We start from the raw sequence: 17,666 nt of genomic DNA on the forward strand, positions 1-17,666 counted from the left end.
GTCATGGCTGACATGCTCCTCCCAGGCTGGGACCCAGAAGTGGGAGGGCAAAGGCTGCTGGAGATACTGGCCAGCCTGAGGCCTCTCCACTGAGTCCCCACCACCACGCCTGGACATCTTTCCAGAGAGGGATTCTGGGACCCCAGCAGTGTCCTAAAGGGTTGCCTGTGAGCCTCGTTGGCAGCATTGGAGGCCCAGAGCGTGGTCCTGGGAGTGCGAGCTATGTTAAACAGTCCCAGCACAGACAGGTGTCCTATGGGACAGTGTGGGCTCAGGGCTGCCCAGCCTGCCTTCCTCACCTCCTGTTTGTCCTCACAGGTCTCAGGGGACACACCTACTACCCCAAAGCACCCCAAGGACAGTCGAGAGAACTTCTTTCCTGCAGCTGTGGCCCCCACAGCCCCTGACCCTGTGCCAGCAGACACTCTCCAACGACCCAGTGACACTCACACCAAGCCCCATCCTGCGCTAGCTGCTGCCACAGCTATTATCACCTGCCCTCCCTCGGTGTCAGCCTCTACCCCAGACTCATCCAAGGACCCCGGGGCCCCCCAGCTACACAGGCCCGAGGCCACCCCCAGCATGGCCTCTCTGGGCCCAGGTGAGTCCTGTCTGCCCATCTGGAGTGTGAGGCCTGGCCTGGCCACAGACGGGCCCAGGTCCCTGCAACCAGCTGGCAGCAAGTCCTGCTCCTGGCCTGAAGAGTGGGAGAGGGGAAGGCAGGGCCACCTCCAGCCTGGTGATCACTGAGCTGGGAGTGAGGGTGGGGCGCGACCTCTGGGTCTGCTCATCAGCCACTCACCCGGTGGACACACCTCTCTTTTAACCTAACCCTCTGGTGCCTCAGTCTCCCTGCCTCAGTCTCCCCATCTATAAAAGGGTGGTGATGACAGCACCCCCTCACGGGTGTGGTGAGGAAGGAGGGAGGGAGCACTGACATCACTGGTTTGCCTAGACTTTGTTTTCTCCTCCCACAAAGCCTCAGGATAAATAGATAACCAGATAAAATAGAAGGAGACTGGGGAGGGGGAGGAGGTCCTGACCTCACATGCTGGGGGGGGGGGGCAAGTTGATTGGCTTATGAAGGAAAAGGGACAGTGATGTGGCTTTGTTAGTAGGAGGGAGGGGGCTCTTGTTCCTTCTAAACCCAGGATGCCACGGGGAATGGGAGCTGTGGGCAGGGATAGCCAGCAGGTCAGGGAGGGGCAAACAGGCCTGAGGCTTCCAGAGGAGGCACTGAAACAGTGCCTCAAAGGCCAGTGCGCAGGAAGGGAGTGGGAAAGGTGCTGTCTGCCATGTCAGACCCTCCCCCCAACCCCTGCCTCTCCCACCCTGCTCTGCGACCCAACCTGCAACCTTGCCAAGGCCCTGCATGGGCCCACAGCCAGGCGCCTATTTGCACACCCAGATTGTCCCTGAAGCCTTGCCTGTCCTCCCAGTCCCAGTCCCATGTGAGGGCTACATCTGGGGTTGCTGCTTCCAACCCTGAAACCTTGGCTGTGTCATTTCCTGAAGGATGGGACAGCCACCCCTGGCAGGAGTGTCTGACAGCTGCCAAATCTAAAAGCTCCAGCCAGCCATGACGGGAGCACTGCCCCTCAGGTTGCTCTGCCTAAGTAGAAGCGGGATGGCAGTCCTTCCTCTGTTAGCTCTTCCTACCTACTGTCAAGCATCAGGCACTGATGTTTCATCCCATGCCATCCCGTTTGCTTTGAGGATCCTGGAAGTGTAAGGACCCTCTTCCTAATCAGTTACAGTTGTGCTGGCCATGGCCCTATGAGAGGAAGAGTCACTTCTCCTGGGGTCAGTTCCCTCAGCCATTTGCTCTGAGAGAAGCTTCTGGAGGCTACAGGACAAAGAGGAGTTGAACTGTAAGTGGTTCTCTTTGTCCTGCAGCCTGGCTGTCCCTGTTCCACACTGTCTCATTGTATCTCAGTTTCCAGCACACAAGGTATAAATGGAGGCTGTAGGCTGCAGGACCAGCCTAGGTGAGGCCTTAGAGCAGGGTACCGCCCATCGAGTGGGGTTGAGGGGCTGGAGTGCCAGCCTCGTACCAGTCAAGAAGCCACGGAAAGTCTAAACCAGGGCCCAGGGCTCCCAGGACACTGGCCTTGGGAACCCAGCACCCAGGCTGTGACACTGCCCAGGGGAACAGGGAGAGTTGCCCTGATGCTCAGGATTCCAACCTGGCCACCAGCTTCCCACAGAGAACCTGAGGCCAAGGGACTCCAAAGCCCTAGACAACCCTTCCCTGAAGGCTGAGCCCCTGGCAGGTCCCCACTCCTTAGGCCCACTTGTAGACATCCTCACAGTTGCTTGGCCTGGACTCCATGTGCTGGAGTCTTTGCTAGACCTGGACTCCCCTGTCTCAAGTGCCCCTCCTCCTGGCCACCCACCAAAATGGAAGGGCAGACAGTACCCTGGGCAGGAGGGAGGCAGCCTGACACCTGGCCCCACTAAGGGCAGCTTCTCAGCCACAGGCCCTGCTCTAGGTATGCCAGGCCCCACCTCATCACGGCCCTGTCTTGTAGATTCCTGCCCCACCCCACTGCCCCCATCCCACCTGAGCTCCTCCAGGCCACTCGGCCAGGCTCTTAGGGAGCAGCTGTGTGAAGACAGGCAGGTAGGGCATTGCCAGCTATGAAGGGCCTGGACTGGACACCCAGCAGGTGTGCCTTGTGGGTGGGTGCCTGGCTGCGGTGGCCTGAGTCCTGCCCCAGTGACACAGGAGTCCTGCTGCTCTCCCTGCTCCCTGGGTCCAGGAGGGCAGCAGGAGGAGCCTTCCATGGTATTCATCCCTGCCTGTCATTGTATATGGGGACAAAGAGTCTGTTACCCTGATTGCTATGCAGTGAGAGGGAGGGAGTGGCTCAAGGCCCAGGCAGCCAAGGAAGGTTCTGTCCCAGAGGACCGGGAAGCCAACAACCAGGGCACTGGGGCTGTTCCATGGCCTGTCTTTGTCCCAGTACCAGAAGCTGTCATTCCTACAGAGCTGGGGGCGCACTTCACCTGCCAGAGAAGGGGGGAGTGCTCCTGGCAGAAGGAACTTGATGGGCAAAGTGGAGGAGTGGAAGGGTAGTAGGGTAGTGGTCAGTGTGGGAGGAGATTCTGGCCCCGAGTGAGAAGGAAGAGGAGAGCAGGGTAAGGATCCGGACTTCGAAGAGGCCTGGATGCAGCTGGGAGCAGAGCGGAGGGGAGAGGCAGGACCTGGGGGCCTGGGAACAAGCAGACTGCTGCTGACTAATGGCCTGGCTGGTGGCCATGGTGCAGTCTTCGTCCCTCCATCCAGTCCTTGGCACGACTGAGGCCAATTCTTGGCCCCTGCCTCATGCCACGGAAAGTGTGGCCTGGCAGGAGATCACGGTGCCAGCATACCACTCCCTCCACTTTGGTCTTAGCTGGTTGGTTTGGTTTTGAGTCCCAACCGTGTTCCTGGTTGACTGTGTCTGATTGTGATTCCTGTAAGCTGGGGAGAGTAGGGAGGCCTGTGGTCTCAGTGCTGCTCCCCACTGTGTCAGGTACACAACGGTCCACTAGTGTGTGCTGGTGGGGGGAGGGGGTATGAAGGTTTCCTGCTAGTACCAGCTTGGCCCTACCCATGCGATTGTTCCAGAGGAGTCACTGCTGGTCCATGGGCCACTCTGTAGAGATAGACAGCTGTGTCAGTGCAGGGCCCCTGCTGGGTGTCCCAGGGCCTGGGAGGGAGGGGCCCTGTCCCTTGGGCTGGGTGTAACCCACAGCTACCCTGTGTCCCCACAGAGGGAGAGGAGCTGGCAGGAGGGTCAGAGGGTGCTGGCTTCCCACCCCAGAAGCCTCAGTGCACTGAACAGGTGAAGACGGCCCCGGAGGGTCCCCCAGCAGAGCCACACTGCTGGCCAGCAGCGACTACCCCACATATAGGCACCGAGCCCACCGGCGGCCAGGGTAAGGCATTTGAGAGCAGCCCAGTACTGGGCAGGGCCCATGACCAGCAGCCAGGATGGGCTTTCCAGCAGAAGTGCCTTCCTCCCTTGGAAGGATGGAAAGTGCTGGCAGGCTGGGGCCTGGGGGAGGGCCCAGTGGTGAGGTATGGACAAGGGAGGCCCCGGTTAAAGAGCCTGGTGGGAGCCAGGTGTAGAGAGAGGGTTAGGAGAGGAGCCCCTGAGAGTCCCTCATTCCACCCTCAGCTCCACAGAGGGAAATAGCTAGGACAGGCAGAGCCCAGGCCTAGGCTGTTTATCAAGCTGGCGTGGTGCCCATGCCCAGATGGGGCCAGGGGAGAGTCAGGCATGTCGGGGGAGGAGTCTGGCAGGCAGAGAGGGGTGGCCAGTAGATTTAGGTCAGACAGGCATTCATGTTCGCGTCAGCCCATTCCCATCAGCCGCTCCACCCAGCCAGGCCCCATGGGGACTCCTCAGGGCCAGAGCCTCTCACAGACCCCACTCTGGACGGCAGGACCTGGCGCCAGGCCTGAGCTCTGAGTAAGCCCCGCTCCTTTTAAAGCCATGGGACCAAGGAGGAATGTGGAGACCAGCCAGGCTCATGCAGCTCCCCAGAGGCTGCCTGCCCGGAATTGCTGCCTCTAGGCTTCAGGCACACCAAGCCCCAGGCCCACCCTGGAGCTTGAGGGGAAAGTGGACACCCTGGGCTCAGGGCCTCAGCGTTCTCCCTGGGGCATGCGCACTAATAAGACATGTTCTAGGATAGTAGCATGGATGTGAGAGTTAATGCACACACAGCACCCAGGGCCTGCGGAATCCCTGGGAAGGTTCTGAGGACCTCACCCTTGTCCCAGGACCTGGGCTCCCAGAGTGCACTGTTTTCCTGGGAGCATCCCAGCCCCCATACCTCACAGCCTAGAGCCAGAGCCCAGTAGTCAAGGGAGGCAGAGAGAGACAGGAGACCTGGATTCTGCCAGCCAGCACAGGCAGAAAGGCCAAGGGAATGCACCCATGGTCTAATGCAGACGGAAGAGGCATTTTTGGTGCCCCTGTCTTCCAGAAGGGAAACAGGCCCAAACTGGGGAGGGGCAGGTAGGCCCAGGAGACTGTGAGCCAGGCTCAGAGCCCGTGGTCCATCCCACAGTTGCCAGCTCCAAGGTGCCCAGCAGTGAGAGTGCCCAGCCATCCGAGGGCCTGGGCAAGGCAGAACCCAGCCGGGCCAAATCTCGCCTCCTGCCCAACATGCCAAAGCTGGTCATCCCCTCAGCTGCCACCAAGTTCCCCCCTGAGATCACTGTCACACCACCCACCCCAACCCTGCTCTCACCCAAAGGCAGCATCTCGGAGGAGACCAAGCAGAAGCTGAAGGTAACCGAGGGTGCTGGGCATGGGGCATGGGTGGGGGCTCAGGCTCCAGGGGCCTGGGGCCAGGCCAGGCTGCCCTGACCAGTGCCCTGCCCTGTCTGCAGTCAGCCATCCTGTCTGCCCAGTCGGCTGCCACGGTGAGGAAGGAGAGCCTGTGCCAGCCGGCTCTGGAGGTCCTGGAAACATCAAGCCAAGAATCCTCGCTGGAGAGTGACACAGATGAAGACGATGACTACATGGACATCTGAGGGCCAGAGCCCCAGCCACTCCAGGGGCCCATAAAGCCCCCCAGCTGCCCAGCCTCCCTCCTGTGTGGCATCCTCCCTGCCCACCTGGGTTGGGGCTGTCCCCACTGAGTGGGGCAGAGGAGGCCGAGCTTAGCCATGTGAAAATGGACGGATTATGGGTCGAAGTCTGTGTAGGCCGGCATCCTTTTCTACGAAATGCTGACTTTGTAAATGTGCTCGAGCGCAGCCCAGGGGGCCATGTCCACACCTGATGCCCAGACAAGCCTGACAAGCCAGGCTCTGCCTGTGTCACAGTGGAGAGGTCATTTAGGGTCAGGCTCACCCCACTCCCTTTTTTGGTTTCTTTTCTAATAAAGATGGAACAGTTCTTTTTGCCTCTTTGTTCACCCCTTGGGGTTTCCCTCAGCCAATTGCTGTCTAGAGTTTCTGGGGTCCTCCTCCCATAGGTCTGGGTGCAGCCCTCAGGTACCCCAGGGAGCAGGGTACTCAGTTGGGATGAGATAAACCCAGGCCCGGGAGCCAAGCAGGGCAGATCCCTGTGGATGAGATGTGGGAGGGATGTCCGGAGCGTCCCCTGAAGGACAGAGGTGTGAGGGCTAGTCCCTCTCGAGTGGGGATGGGGGGAGGCTGCAGGGGGTAGGCAGGGTCCAGGCTGTGCTGAGGAGCTTGCTTGCACCCCAATGTGGTGGGGGCCCTAGGGGATCCTGAGGGGCAGAGTCTGTATCAGGAAGGGTGAGCTGTGAGGAGGGGATGATGGGGCTGGAGAGAAGGGTGTTTACTTCCCACCACACTTGCCCTCTAACAGAACCAGCCACACAAGGTGTGGGGCTCAGTGCAAGAAAAAAAGGTGGGCCCCTTGTTAAAAAATTAAGATTTTTTTGCCCTGGCTGGGTGGCTGTTAATTGGAGCATCATGCCATACACCAAAAGGTTGCAGGTTTGATTCCCAGTCAGGGCAGGTGCCTAGGTTGTGGGTTCATTCCCTGGTAGGGGTGCTTACAAGAGACAACCAATTGATGTTTCTCACATCAGTGTTTCTCTCTCTCCCCCTTCCTCTCTCTAAAACATATCCTTGGATGAAGATTTAAAAAAAATTAAGAATTTTTAAAGGTGACAGCAGAGTGTTTAGCCAGCCTGCCATGCTGGCTGGCCCTGCCCTCGCAGGCCTCAAGCCCGTCTGTTTTGAGGGGCCGCGGTTTAAGCCCCATGCATCCCTTCTCTATACTGTCCACCCCCACTGGGGCCTAGCTGCCTTCACAGCTCTGGGCTGGCTCTGCCCCCTGGGCCTCCCGGGAAAGGCTCTGTCCAGAATGGAGACCCCACACGACACTCCCAGCTTCTTGAACTCCCATTCTCTGAATACATGCAGCTAGAGTGCCCAGGCTAGAAAGAGAAAATGGCAACCTTCCTTTCTCCTAGTCAACAGACCTGTTTCCTGGGAACAACCTGGCCGCTTCCCAGGGCCTTTTCTAGCTGCACAACACCTCAGGCCGCTCCAGGAGCATTCCTACCATCCTTCTTCCCTAACCTGTGCCCAAGGAAGCACCCTTGACCCTGGGATGAGTCAGCACCAGCCCCCAGGCTGGGTGTCCAGGCTGCTTCCTGGGCAGGGTGTCAGTGCCCACACCCACTGCTGGTCACCAGAAAGGGAACCTGGCCCTGAGTGGGTCTGCCTCGGGCGAGTCTGTAGTGTGTGGGTTCTTGACTTCCTCCAGGAAAGATTTCACAGTACAAGTCCAGGTGATTTTGAGGGTACCTTGATTAAAGCTGGGGACAGTGAAACAAGGAAGGGCTTAGCATATAAGAAGCAACAGGAGAGCCCTAACCGGTTTTGCTCAGTGGTTAGAGAGTCGGCCCATGGACTGAAGAGTCCCAGTTCGATTCCAACCAAGGGTACATACCTTCGTTGCAGGTTCACCCCTGGCTCCGGTTGGGAGGAAACCAGTCAATGTGTATGTGTGTGTGTGTCTCTCTCTCTGAAAAGCAATGGAAAAACTACCCTCAGGTGAGGATTTTTAAAAAAGCAACAGGAGAGACCTAGGCTGGGCTGCTTTAGCTCACTGGGAAGTGAGAAAAAGTGGACTTGGAGACCGGTTCAGGGAGTTAACCCAGGACAAGCTGCTGCTGCCCATTGCTCCCCTGGTTGCAAGTCCCTGGAGACCCTTAGAGTTTAGGAGATGCACCCCTCTGGGGGAAGAAGAGGGGGAAGGAAAGGTGTGAGCATGCTCCCAGGAGCTGGGTCCTTTGAGTTTTTAGTGGGTTTTGTTATTCCTCACCTGAGGATATTTTTTCCATTGATTATCAGAGAATAGAAGGGAAAGAGGGAGGGAGGGAGGGAGGGAGGGAAAAAGAGTGAGCAAGAAACATCGATGTGAGAGAGACACATAGATTGGTTGCCTCCCTCACACACCCTGACCAGAGCCAGGTATCAAACCTGCAACCCAGGTATATGCCCTTGGCTGGTGATCAAACCCGAGACCCTTCCATGAGCGGGCCGACGCTCTAACCACGGAGCCACACTGATCAGGGGTGTTTTGAGAGTTTTTTAAAGACTAGTTTAGGGGGAGATTTCAATAGAATATGTATCAGCTTTCTAGGTGTGCCCCTTTAGGGTCACGGTCTCTACTGATTGGTCAGCACCAGGGCAGGTGGTCATTAATAACTGCAACTGGTCCTGGCATCACCCACCTAGTTTTGCTGCTTTTCTGGGCCTGGAACTGAAATAACTGATGCCTAGATGTTATCTCTAAAGAGGAAAGGTCATGGGTGTCTAAACCAAATGACCAGTGATATGAAAGGTCAGGGGGTCTATCTGTCTCAGTTTCCCCATTTCCACTTGCCAAGGAGTTTTCCTAGCTTCTTACTAACCTGTCTCATCCCTGCAAGAGGTGCCCCAAGCACCCAGCAACCAAGTTGGGAGTTGTGTTCCCAACTCCCCAGACTGGCTTCCCTGATGCTTGTTGGTGCCACCTCTCTGGAGCAACAGCACCCACCATCCGAGAGGGGTGGTGCCCAGGGAACAGGCTGGCGAGACACCCCCCCCCACCCCCCCCGCTGAAGCAGGTCACAACTGGATAGTCTAAGCTCCTGCCAAAAGCTAATTTCAGCTCCCTGTGAGATCAGGGCTGGGTCCCTTTGAAAAGATGCTTCTGGGGAGAGGACTATCTGCCTGTCCCAACACCCAGCTGCAGGTGATAGGGCCCAAGTGAGTTCCAGGCCTGGATCCTCCCTACCCACCCTGGCCTGGGGAGCTTGCAGGAGCAGCCTAGGGCTTCCTAGTTCAGCCTCTCCCAGTGACCTTGGCCCCACCCTTTTTGCCTGGGCCTCAGTTTCCTCACCTACACAATCAGAAGGGAGGGGGAACACAGAAGAGATACGCAAACTCCATGAGTGACAGCCCAGGGCAGGTGGGGCTGGGTGGCTTCTCTCCAGAAGACTGGGTTCTGGTCCTAGTTCCCCACTCTGGGCCCTTCCCTCACCATTCACCACCTCCCTCCAAAGGAAATCACAGTGAAACTGGATCTGACCTGACAAATCCCACCCACCTACCCTCACCCCCCATGGGGTCCTCCTTCAGTGCCCACACACCGCCCTACAGGGAAACTGAGGACTAGACATGAGACATCTTTGGTAGAAGATCCCAGAGAGTGGAGTCCTGCGATTGCAAGTGCAATCCCACTTTACCCACCCCAAAATTCGGTCCCTTTCAGGAGCCACTCAGCGTAGGGCCAGGGTTGGGATCCAGCTGTCAGAGCCGCAGCCTCTGGACGTCTGGCTCCTCTAGTGCCAGATGTCCGGCAGCTGTCGCTTTGGCCCCCTCCCCGTGTCCCAGTCCGGCTGGCCAGGAATGTGCTAACGGGGCAGGTTGGGCTCTGCTGGCTCACAGGGGCACCTATGGACTTTGAGAGGGGACCTAGTGAAGGGAGGGGCGGGACAGGGCGGGGCGTTGGTGCTAAGCTCGGGAAGGGCGGGGCCAAGCTTTGGAAGTAAGCCGGCCTGCAGTCTTGGAGCCTCCCTGCCACTGCTGCGCTGCCAGCTACAGACACAGGACACACAATGAAGCTTCTCCTTCCCTGGGCTCTGCTGCTGCTTGCAACGGCCCCAGGCCCAGGCCCCTTGCCTGCAGCAGGTATGTCCCCTCCCTTCCCTTCTGTCCCCCTGCCTGTCCATCTGTCTGTTGCAGACAGGCTCGGGTCAAATGCCCCTCTGGACTCCGCCTCTGACCAACTGTCGGGCCATGGGAAGAAACTGGGGGGTTTCCAGGGTCAAGGGCCACCCAGCAGGGATGGGGGTGGGGTCTGGGTGGTGCCCACCCTAAACCTGCTGGGAGCTGGGATGCATTGGCTGCCTGGGAAGGAAGTGGCTAGGTGGGTGGCAGGCTCAGAAGAGCCCTTGGCCTGTACCCAGAGCCCTGATGGAGTGTGTGCTTACCCATGGAGAAGCCCCCCCCCAGTCCCACTGATCCCCTGTATGACCAGAGGCAGGATGTGGGTCCTTGTGAGGGTGGAGCTGAACCCCAGAAAGTAGCAGAAGAACCACACTTAAGAACCGCGACCCTGCCTGCCCCTCCCACCCCATCCCCCACTCTGCTGGGCAAGGCTGGAGTTCACAGGCCTCCCAGCCCGTATCTCCTTAGCAGAGAAGAGCCACCACCCTCCTGCCACTTAACTCACTGGCATCACTCAGCCCCACCTACTTGAGCCATTGCATCCTCAGTCAATAAATATTTATTCACGTTGAGTGCCAGGCCCTGCGCTGGGTGAAGTGGGGCCACTGAGTGGCTCAGGCCCAGGCCTAGCCCTTGAATGATCCCCTTTAGGGAGTGTCAGGGAAGGCTAGGTGGCACGTGTGATCCCAGCCTCAGTACCTCCACCAAGTAGTGGAGACAGGTCCCTGGCCTGTCCCTCACCTGTGTCCACCTGAGGATGCCATCAGCTGCAGACTGAGGGTCCCTTGTACCCTAGGGGCTCCTTCTGACCCTACAAAGCTGTATGTTTGGAGGCACTTCTCCTTGTCTCCCTCATTTTAGCCAGTCACTCAGTGAACTGCTAGGTGATCTGTACTGAGAATTACCCCGGCCCATAGGCCCTGTGGGTTTCCACTGTGTCCACGTGGTGGTCAGTACAATCCCCGGCCGCAATCTGCTGGGCATGCTTCTCTCTAATGGGCTCCGGGAAATAGACACAGGCCCTGCGCATGGGGCAGCTGGTCCAGCATCCGATGGGGACAGGTGCTCAGGGCCCTTCTTTTCCAGATGCCCAGGAGAGCTGCTCCAACCGCTGTGGGGAACTGGGTAGGCTCTGCTCTTGCCACCCAACCTGCTTTGGCCTGGGCAACTGCTGCTCAGACTTGCGGGACTTCTGCCTAGAGATCAAACCCTACTCAGGCTCCATGATGGGCGGCAAGGACTTCGTGGTGCAGCACCTCAAGTGGTCCAGCCCTATCAGCAGCGTGATCTGCAGGTGGGGGCACGAGGGTCCATGTATGCTGGGGGCAGATCCCCCAGCTTGCTGGGTGGATCTCTGAGAACCAAGGACAGGGAGAGCTGGTTGAATGGGTCCCCAAGGAGGTCAGGGGCCCAGGCCTCAGAGAGGGTCAGCTCACCCTGGCCCATCCTCTGCTACCTCTGCCCTCCACAGGTTTAGGGAGAGCGTCCAAACTCTCGGCCACGTGGACTCCCTTGGACGTGTTCATTGTGTGTCACCCTTGCTCTACGAGACTGGCCGAATCCCCTTCACCCTCTCCATGGACAATGGCCTCTCCTTCCCGAGATCAGGCACCTGGTTGGCTGGTGAGCCCCACCTTGTTGGCCCAGGCCATGGGCACAAGGCACACTCCCCAGGCCCTGGCACCCCATGGGGACTTTCCCCAGTGCCAGTCTATGCACACCTGGCCCTCCCACCTGGGTCCTGCCACTCTGGCTGAACCAGTCCTTTGAGAGGCCCGCCCAACCACAGGGGTTTGGATTCCCAAAGCTCCTTTCTCTACCCCATGGCATCCAGGCAGGTGTGGGGGCTGCAGGGTACCCCAGAGGGAGTGGGGGCTGCAAGGGTACCCCAGCAAGACGGGCCAGTGCCTGCCTACTCAGCTGGGCCAGGCCAGGGGAGAGGAGAGCCAGGTGGAGGCCAGAGGCCTGGGCAATGGGGGATAGGGACCCATTCTCCCAGCCTCTGTCCTTTCCTACCACTGTGAGGGTCTGGAGAACACCATCGCTCTAATGGGGCTGACATACTCCCTTCTTGGGAGGCCCCCACAGCTCTTAGGACCCCGGGTCCTCCTCCCCAGGCCTTCCCTCATCTTACCTCCCCCTGCCTAGTGCACCCCAGCAAAGTGTCGGAGACGGAGAAGAGCCAGCTGGTGAACGAGACCCGCTGGCAATACTATGGCACCGCAGGCACCAGGGGTAACCTCTCCCTAACCTGGAACGCCTCAGCTCTGCCCACAAGCTCCGTCACCATAGAGCTGTGGGGCTACCAGGAGACAGGTGAGGCACTCTGCAGGCTGCCTCTGCAGGGCCTGCTTGGTCAGAAGCATGAGCTTGCAGAGATGAGAGAAAGGGAATCCCAGGCTGGGGAAATCCTAGAGGGGATTGGAGTGAGGAAAGTAGAGACAAGGAAGGGGAATTGGCAGGGGTGTGGGTGGATGCTTGGCTTCTGAATACAAGGCTTGTCCTGGAAACAGAAAAGGCTTGCTTCCCTTTCCTCTCTGAGTCCCTGGATCGCTGACATGGCCCTGGGCCTGGCCTTGAGCAGGGACAGTGACCCTGAGTGTAGGGGAAGGAGGTGGTAGTCACTTTAGCCAGGGTCCTTATGGGAGCAGCAGGGAAGGTCCTGTTATGGGGCTCATCTGTCCGTACTCTGTCCATCTAGCAGGCTTCTCTGAGCACCAAAGACTGGCACCGACCCCTCCTCTGGCCTGGGGGTCCCTGGACAGGATGCATGGCTGACTGGGGCCTTCTCTCCCTCAGGGAAGCCATACTCAGCGGGGTGGACAGCACGGTGGTCATACCTGTACCCCCTGGCCACAGACATCCCCAACTCGGGCCTCTTCACCTTCGTTCCAAAACCCGCACCGCAGAACTACCAGAGGTGGCACGTGGGTGCGCTTAGAATCGTCGACAGCAAACACTATGCGGGAGAGAAGTAAGGACGGTGCAGAGGAGGGGCAGGGGCAGGCTGCCCGTTGTCCGCTGCCTGCCCACCGCACCTGACGGGAAAGCCAGGGGCAGAGGCAGGGCAGGCAGCCCTCACTGCGCATGCGTCTTCACAGGGACGTGCACGCGCTCTGGAGCAACGAGCATGCGCTGGCCTGGCACCTGGGCGACGACTTCCAGGCGGACCCCGTGGCCTGGGCCCGCACTCAGTGCCTGGCCTGGGAGGAGCTGGAAGATCAGCTGCCCAACTTCCTGGAGGAACTGCCCGACTGCCCCTGCACCCTGGCCCAGGCCCGAGCTGACTCTGGCCGCTTCCATGTGAGTCCCCACCCAGGTCAGGGCCCAGGAACAAGCCAGGGTGCAAGTGGGGCCAGCGGCTCCCACCACGGCCACTGCCGTGCCCGCCCAGAACAACGCGAGGGAAGCAGATCGAGGCCCCTGGGAGGCGGGGCTGGGGTCTGAGCGCCCTTGTAGGGGATGAGATGGGAATGGCAGAGCCTGACACTGGGACAGGTGACAGCAACCTGCTGTTTTACAGACTGACTATGGCTGTGACATCGAGCAGGGCAGCGTGTGCACCTACCACCCAGGGGCTGCGCACTGCGTGCGCTCCGTGCAAGCCAGGTGAGAGCCCAGGTGGCGGTGGGGATGTGGGGCGGCGCCTGAGGGCGGGATCCCCCATGCGGGGCCTGACCTGTCCATGCCCCCAGCCCCAAGTACGGCTCAGGCCAGCAGTGCTGCTACACGGCGGAAGGCACGCAGCTCCTGACGGCCGACACCACCAGTGGCAGCACCCCTGACCGTGGCCACGACTGGGGTGCACCCCCATTCCGCGCACCGCCCCGAGTGCCTGGCCTCTCCCACTGGCTCTACGATGTCATCAGCTTCTATCACTGCTGCCTCTGGGCGCCTGATTGCTCCCGCTACATGAACCGACGGCCGTCCAGCGACTGCCGTAGCTACCGGCCCCCTCGCCTAGGTGGGTGCCAGCCAGAGTGGGGTCCTGGGCAGGGCCAGGCCAGGGCAGCCCACCTGACCCTCCACTCTCCCCAGCCTCTGCTTTTGGGGACCCACACTTTGTCACCTTTGATGGCGCTAACTTTACATTCAACGGCCGCGGCGAGTACGTGCTGCTGGAGTCAGTGCTGACCAACCTGAGGGTGCAGGCTCGGGCTGAGCCCAGGACAACGCCTGAGGGTGAGGCCGGGGCCCGAGGGCTTTGGGTGGCTCAGGGTCACCCCGGGTGGGAGGCTGGAGCTGAGTGGACCCCATTTTGCACCCACCACCCCAGGCATGCGGGACCGAGGCACAGGGCTGACAGCTGTAGCTGTCCAGGAAGACAACTCTGACCTGGTGGAGGTCCGGTTGGTCAGTGGCACACGGATCCTGCAGGTGCTGCTGAACCATGAGGTGCTCAGCTTTGCTGAGCAGAACTGGATGGACCTGAAGGGTGAGTGGGACGGCCAGACAATGTCGGTGAGCTGCCCTCACTCCCTTTCCCTTCCACCTGGGCCTCCACACCTCTCACAGCCCTGGCCTGAAACAAGGGTGGTGTCCAGGGCACAGGTGTGGAAATGGAGGTGTCTCAGTTTGCTGCAGAGCAACAGTCAGCCCCTCTCCGCTGCACCCCACTGCGGAAGGCGGCACAGTGGACATGCCCATCCATGGCTGTCTGTGGACAGACACGGTTCTAGGCCCCCTATAGCAAGTCCAGCCTGGAGAACCTGCTCTGATCTCGAGCCCTCACACCCCTGGAGCCCCGAGACACACACTGGTCAGAGCCCTGAGATGCCAGGACAGTGGGATGAGTCCTCACCGGAACCCAGAGGAGTTGGGAGCTGCAATGCTTCAAGGAGCTGTCCTGAGTGTTAAGGAGCAGCAGTTCCCTCTCCATTTCCCCTTTCCTCAGTGGTGCTGCTGCCTCGGAGAACTGAATGAATGAAATGACTCCCGGTTGGGATGGGTGGGGACCTGGGATGAGCTTATTGGCACTGAGAATGCAGGGACCTCTGGAAAGGGCAGAGGCTGCTGCCTCCCAGTCAGGGATCCAGGACCAACAGGCAACCCCCATGCCTGGTCACAGCATGGGGGGGGGGGTGGTCTCTTCAGGGCCTGGGCACCTAAGATCAGCATGGAGGGTCCCAGCACAGGTGTAGGCCTGGAGTGGTGGAGTCACAGTCAGCAGGGTTGGTCCTGGGGACGCCCTGCCCTTCCCCTGAAGCCCAAGGATGAAGGCCCACCCATCCTGGGGCTGTGGGGTCACCACACAGTGCCCACAGGAGGTGATCCTAACCCCAGCTCCACCTGTGCCCAGGCATGTTCCTGTCAGTGGCTGCTGGGGACAGCGTATCAATCATGCTATCATCGGGGGCTGGCCTGGAGGTCAGCATCCAAGGTCCCTTCCTGAGTGTAGCCATCCTGCTGCCTGAGAAGTTCCTTACCCACACTCGAGGCCTCCTCGGGACACTCAATGACGACCTCACAGACGACTTCACCCTGCGCAATGGGCAGATCCTGCCCCCCACCTCGAGTTCCCGAGAGCTACACCGGTTCGGGGCTGACTGTGAGTGACCATGAGGCCCATGCTGGAGAAAGGGACATGGCAGGGGCAGGATCAGGGCAGGGAGGAGGAGACCCCAGACACTCTACCACCAGCCAGGCCTGCTGTGTCTCCCCAGGGGCTGTGCAGAATGCCTCCTCCCTGCTCACGTATGACTCTCGGTTCCTGGTCAACAACTTCCTGTACGGGCCCAAGCATGACCCCACCTTCCAGCCCCTCTTCCCTGAGGAGGTCAGCCCCAGCCAGACAACTGAGGAAGCCAAACTGTGTGGGGACAACCATTTCTGCAGATTCGATGTGGCAGCCACAGGGAGCCTGAGTGTGGGCAATGCCACACGGGTGGCCCACGAGCTGCACCAGCATCGTGTGCAGAGTCTGAAACCTGGTGAGGGATACAGGGAGTGAGGGTGAGGGGGTAGGCACCTTGCACTGGGACACTGCCCCCCAGGTTGGTGGCTGGCTGCAGGAGGCAGCCAGTGGCTCAGGGTTGTCATCTGCACCCTGTCTCTACCCCAGTGGTGTCCTGCGGCTGGCTGGCCCCACCCCCCAATGGACGGAAGGAAGGCATCAAGTACCTGATGGGCTCCACTATCTATTTCCACTGCGACAATGGCTACAGCCTGGATGGGGCACATGTCAGCCTCTGCCAGGCTGATGGCACCTGGTCCAGGCCTACCCCAACGTGCCAGCCAGGTGAGGATGCCTGATCCACTTGTCCTAGGCCCCCTGCTACCGAGCCCAGTCTGGCTCCACCCCACACACTTGCCCTCCTGCATGCCTCACTCTAGTCCCCATGCCCTCCACACTCCACACTCTGGGCCACCCTCACCTCCCACCCTCTGTCCAGGACGGAGCTACACCGTGCTGCTGAGCATCATCTTTGGAGGCCTGGGGGTGGCGGCTCTGGTTGCCGTGGTCTATGTGCTGGTACAACGCAGGAAGAGCCACAGGTAAGACCCCACCCACGCAGTCCTGCCCCTTCTTGGCTCCCCTAGACCCTGGGCCCCTGGGGTGCCAGTGGGACCACTGTGCCTGCTCTAGACTTCATCTCTGTTGCAGGGCCATCTGGACTTCGCAGCCCTGAGAGGAGCACTCTTGGCCGGCGATTTAGTACACCAGGCCACCCTGGAGCCGAAGACCAGCCTCCCAAGAGAATGCCCGAACTCCCAAGAGTGTGCACCCAGTACCTCAATCCCCAAATCCCTGGCACCTGGACCTAGACATGTGATAACTGAGCCTTTAATGCCTGTGGACCCGGGGCCTGGTGTCCTCCTCTGTCACCTCAGACCCAGATCCTGATTTCTAACTGTGCAGTTCCCAAGCCCCTATTTCCCAAGTACTTGCATCTCTAATTCCCCAGACTCAAGACTCAATGCCCTTGAACTCTAACACCTGTCTCCCCAGCCCCAGTACCCCAGCATCTGATGCTCAATTGTCAATACCTCAGATCCAGTGTCTGATGCCCTTGCCCCTGATTCCTGATAGACTGAGACCTGGAGCTCCAGCACTCGGCTGTCTTGATTCCCAGACCCCAGGCCCAGCCGAGACTGCAGCTAGGGCCAGTCTAGGGCATGGAGAAGCCACAGGACCCCTAAGTGAAGAGTCATCCTCTGAACTCCGGGATTGTAACTAACTTCTGGAATGTCACTTGAAACAGCCCTCCCTGCCTGTACAAGGAGAAAACAAACCTTTGGTGCCCCCTTCCTGGTGTCCTGGTGCTTGTGCTGTGCTTGGTTCTAGAGAGTTCCACAGTTGCCCTTCGGAGTCCAAAGCCATCTGTGTCTGGGTCCTCCATCCACTGCCAGGTTACCTGGGACAGGTTCCTCCTTAGCCTCTGTCTCTCCATCTGAAAAGTGGGATTGAGAAGTGACCACTCGTGGGGGTGGGGAGGAAGGACGTGGTATTTGAGTTGCCACACTGGATGCCCAGGAGATGGGACGGAGCCAGCCTGCCTTCTCTTAGTGGCAGCACTTGCCCCTTCACATTGCAGAAAGCTGACCTAGCCTGACCCTGGGCCTCCCACCCAGCCCCAGCACTGCCCTGAAGCCAGTGGCATGCCCAAGTCTTCCGACTGGGGTCCATGTTGTGTTTTTTATTTGTTTTAAATATATCTTTATTGATTTCAGCGAGAGGAAGGGAGAGGGAGAGAGAGAGATAGAAACATCAATGATGAGTCATTGATCGGCTGCCTCCTGCACGCCCCCTACTGGGGATTGAGCACGAAACACAGGCATGTGCCCTGACTGGGAACCGAACTGGGATCTCCTGGATCCTAGGTCAATGCTCAACCGCTGAGCCACGCCGGCTGGGCTGGGGTCCATGTTCTGGGTCCCCGGGGAACTCAACCTAGGAGAGTCCAGAAACTAAGTACGGAGCACAGGCCTCATGCCACTGCTGCCCACTTGAGCCCCTGCCCTCTGA

At 59.4% G+C, this 17,666-nt stretch overlaps 2 protein-coding genes across 2 annotated transcripts in view; both read left to right on the forward strand.

Annotated features, from left to right (window-relative positions):
- The window catches only part of CABIN1 (calcineurin binding protein 1), a 117,715-nt gene extending 111,815 nt beyond the window's left edge, over positions 1-5,900 (forward strand). Inside the window, exons 34-37 of the mRNA XM_016204301.2 lie at positions 319-601; positions 3,760-3,924; positions 5,065-5,288; positions 5,390-5,900. Of these exons, the coding sequence (XP_016059787.2) occupies positions 319-601; positions 3,760-3,924; positions 5,065-5,288; positions 5,390-5,533 (816 nt within the window). The 3' untranslated portion in view covers positions 5,534-5,900. The remainder of the gene's footprint in view (positions 1-318; positions 602-3,759; positions 3,925-5,064; positions 5,289-5,389) is intronic.
- Positions 5,901-9,568: 3,668 nt separating this feature from the next.
- Positions 9,569-16,605, forward strand: SUSD2 (sushi domain containing 2). The gene is made up of 15 exons (XM_016204246.2): positions 9,569-9,661; positions 10,787-10,994; positions 11,172-11,323; positions 11,849-12,016; positions 12,500-12,674; positions 12,802-13,003; positions 13,224-13,309; positions 13,396-13,664; positions 13,739-13,882; positions 13,977-14,135; positions 15,000-15,248; positions 15,364-15,630; positions 15,762-15,938; positions 16,093-16,195; positions 16,305-16,605. Exons 1-15 carry the CDS (start codon positions 9,589-9,591, stop codon positions 16,327-16,329), a joined length of 2,457 nt encoding a protein of 818 aa, XP_016059732.2. The 5' UTR covers positions 9,569-9,588; the 3' UTR covers positions 16,330-16,605.
- Positions 16,606-17,666: the final 1,061 nt, after the last annotated feature.

Source organism: Miniopterus natalensis, chromosome 20, assembly GCF_054644295.1.
Source record: "Miniopterus natalensis isolate mMinNat1 chromosome 20, mMinNat1.hap1, whole genome shotgun sequence".
NCBI classification, from domain to species: Eukaryota; Metazoa; Chordata; class Mammalia; order Chiroptera; family Miniopteridae; genus Miniopterus; species Miniopterus natalensis.

Bases quoted from the DNA above. Each gene is read 5' to 3' on its own strand.
- SUSD2 (XM_016204246.2), top strand. From the start codon at position 9,589: ATGAAGCTTCTCCTTCCCTGGGCTCTGCTGCTGCTTGCAACGGCCCCA. The intron at 10,995-11,171 runs GTGGGGGCACGA...TGCCCTCCACAG, and splicing joins ATCAGCAGCGTGATCTGCAG to GTTTAGGGAGAGCGTCCAAA. The intron at 15,631-15,761 runs GTGAGGGATACA...TCTCTACCCCAG, and splicing joins TGTGCAGAGTCTGAAACCTG to TGGTGTCCTGCGGCTGGCTG.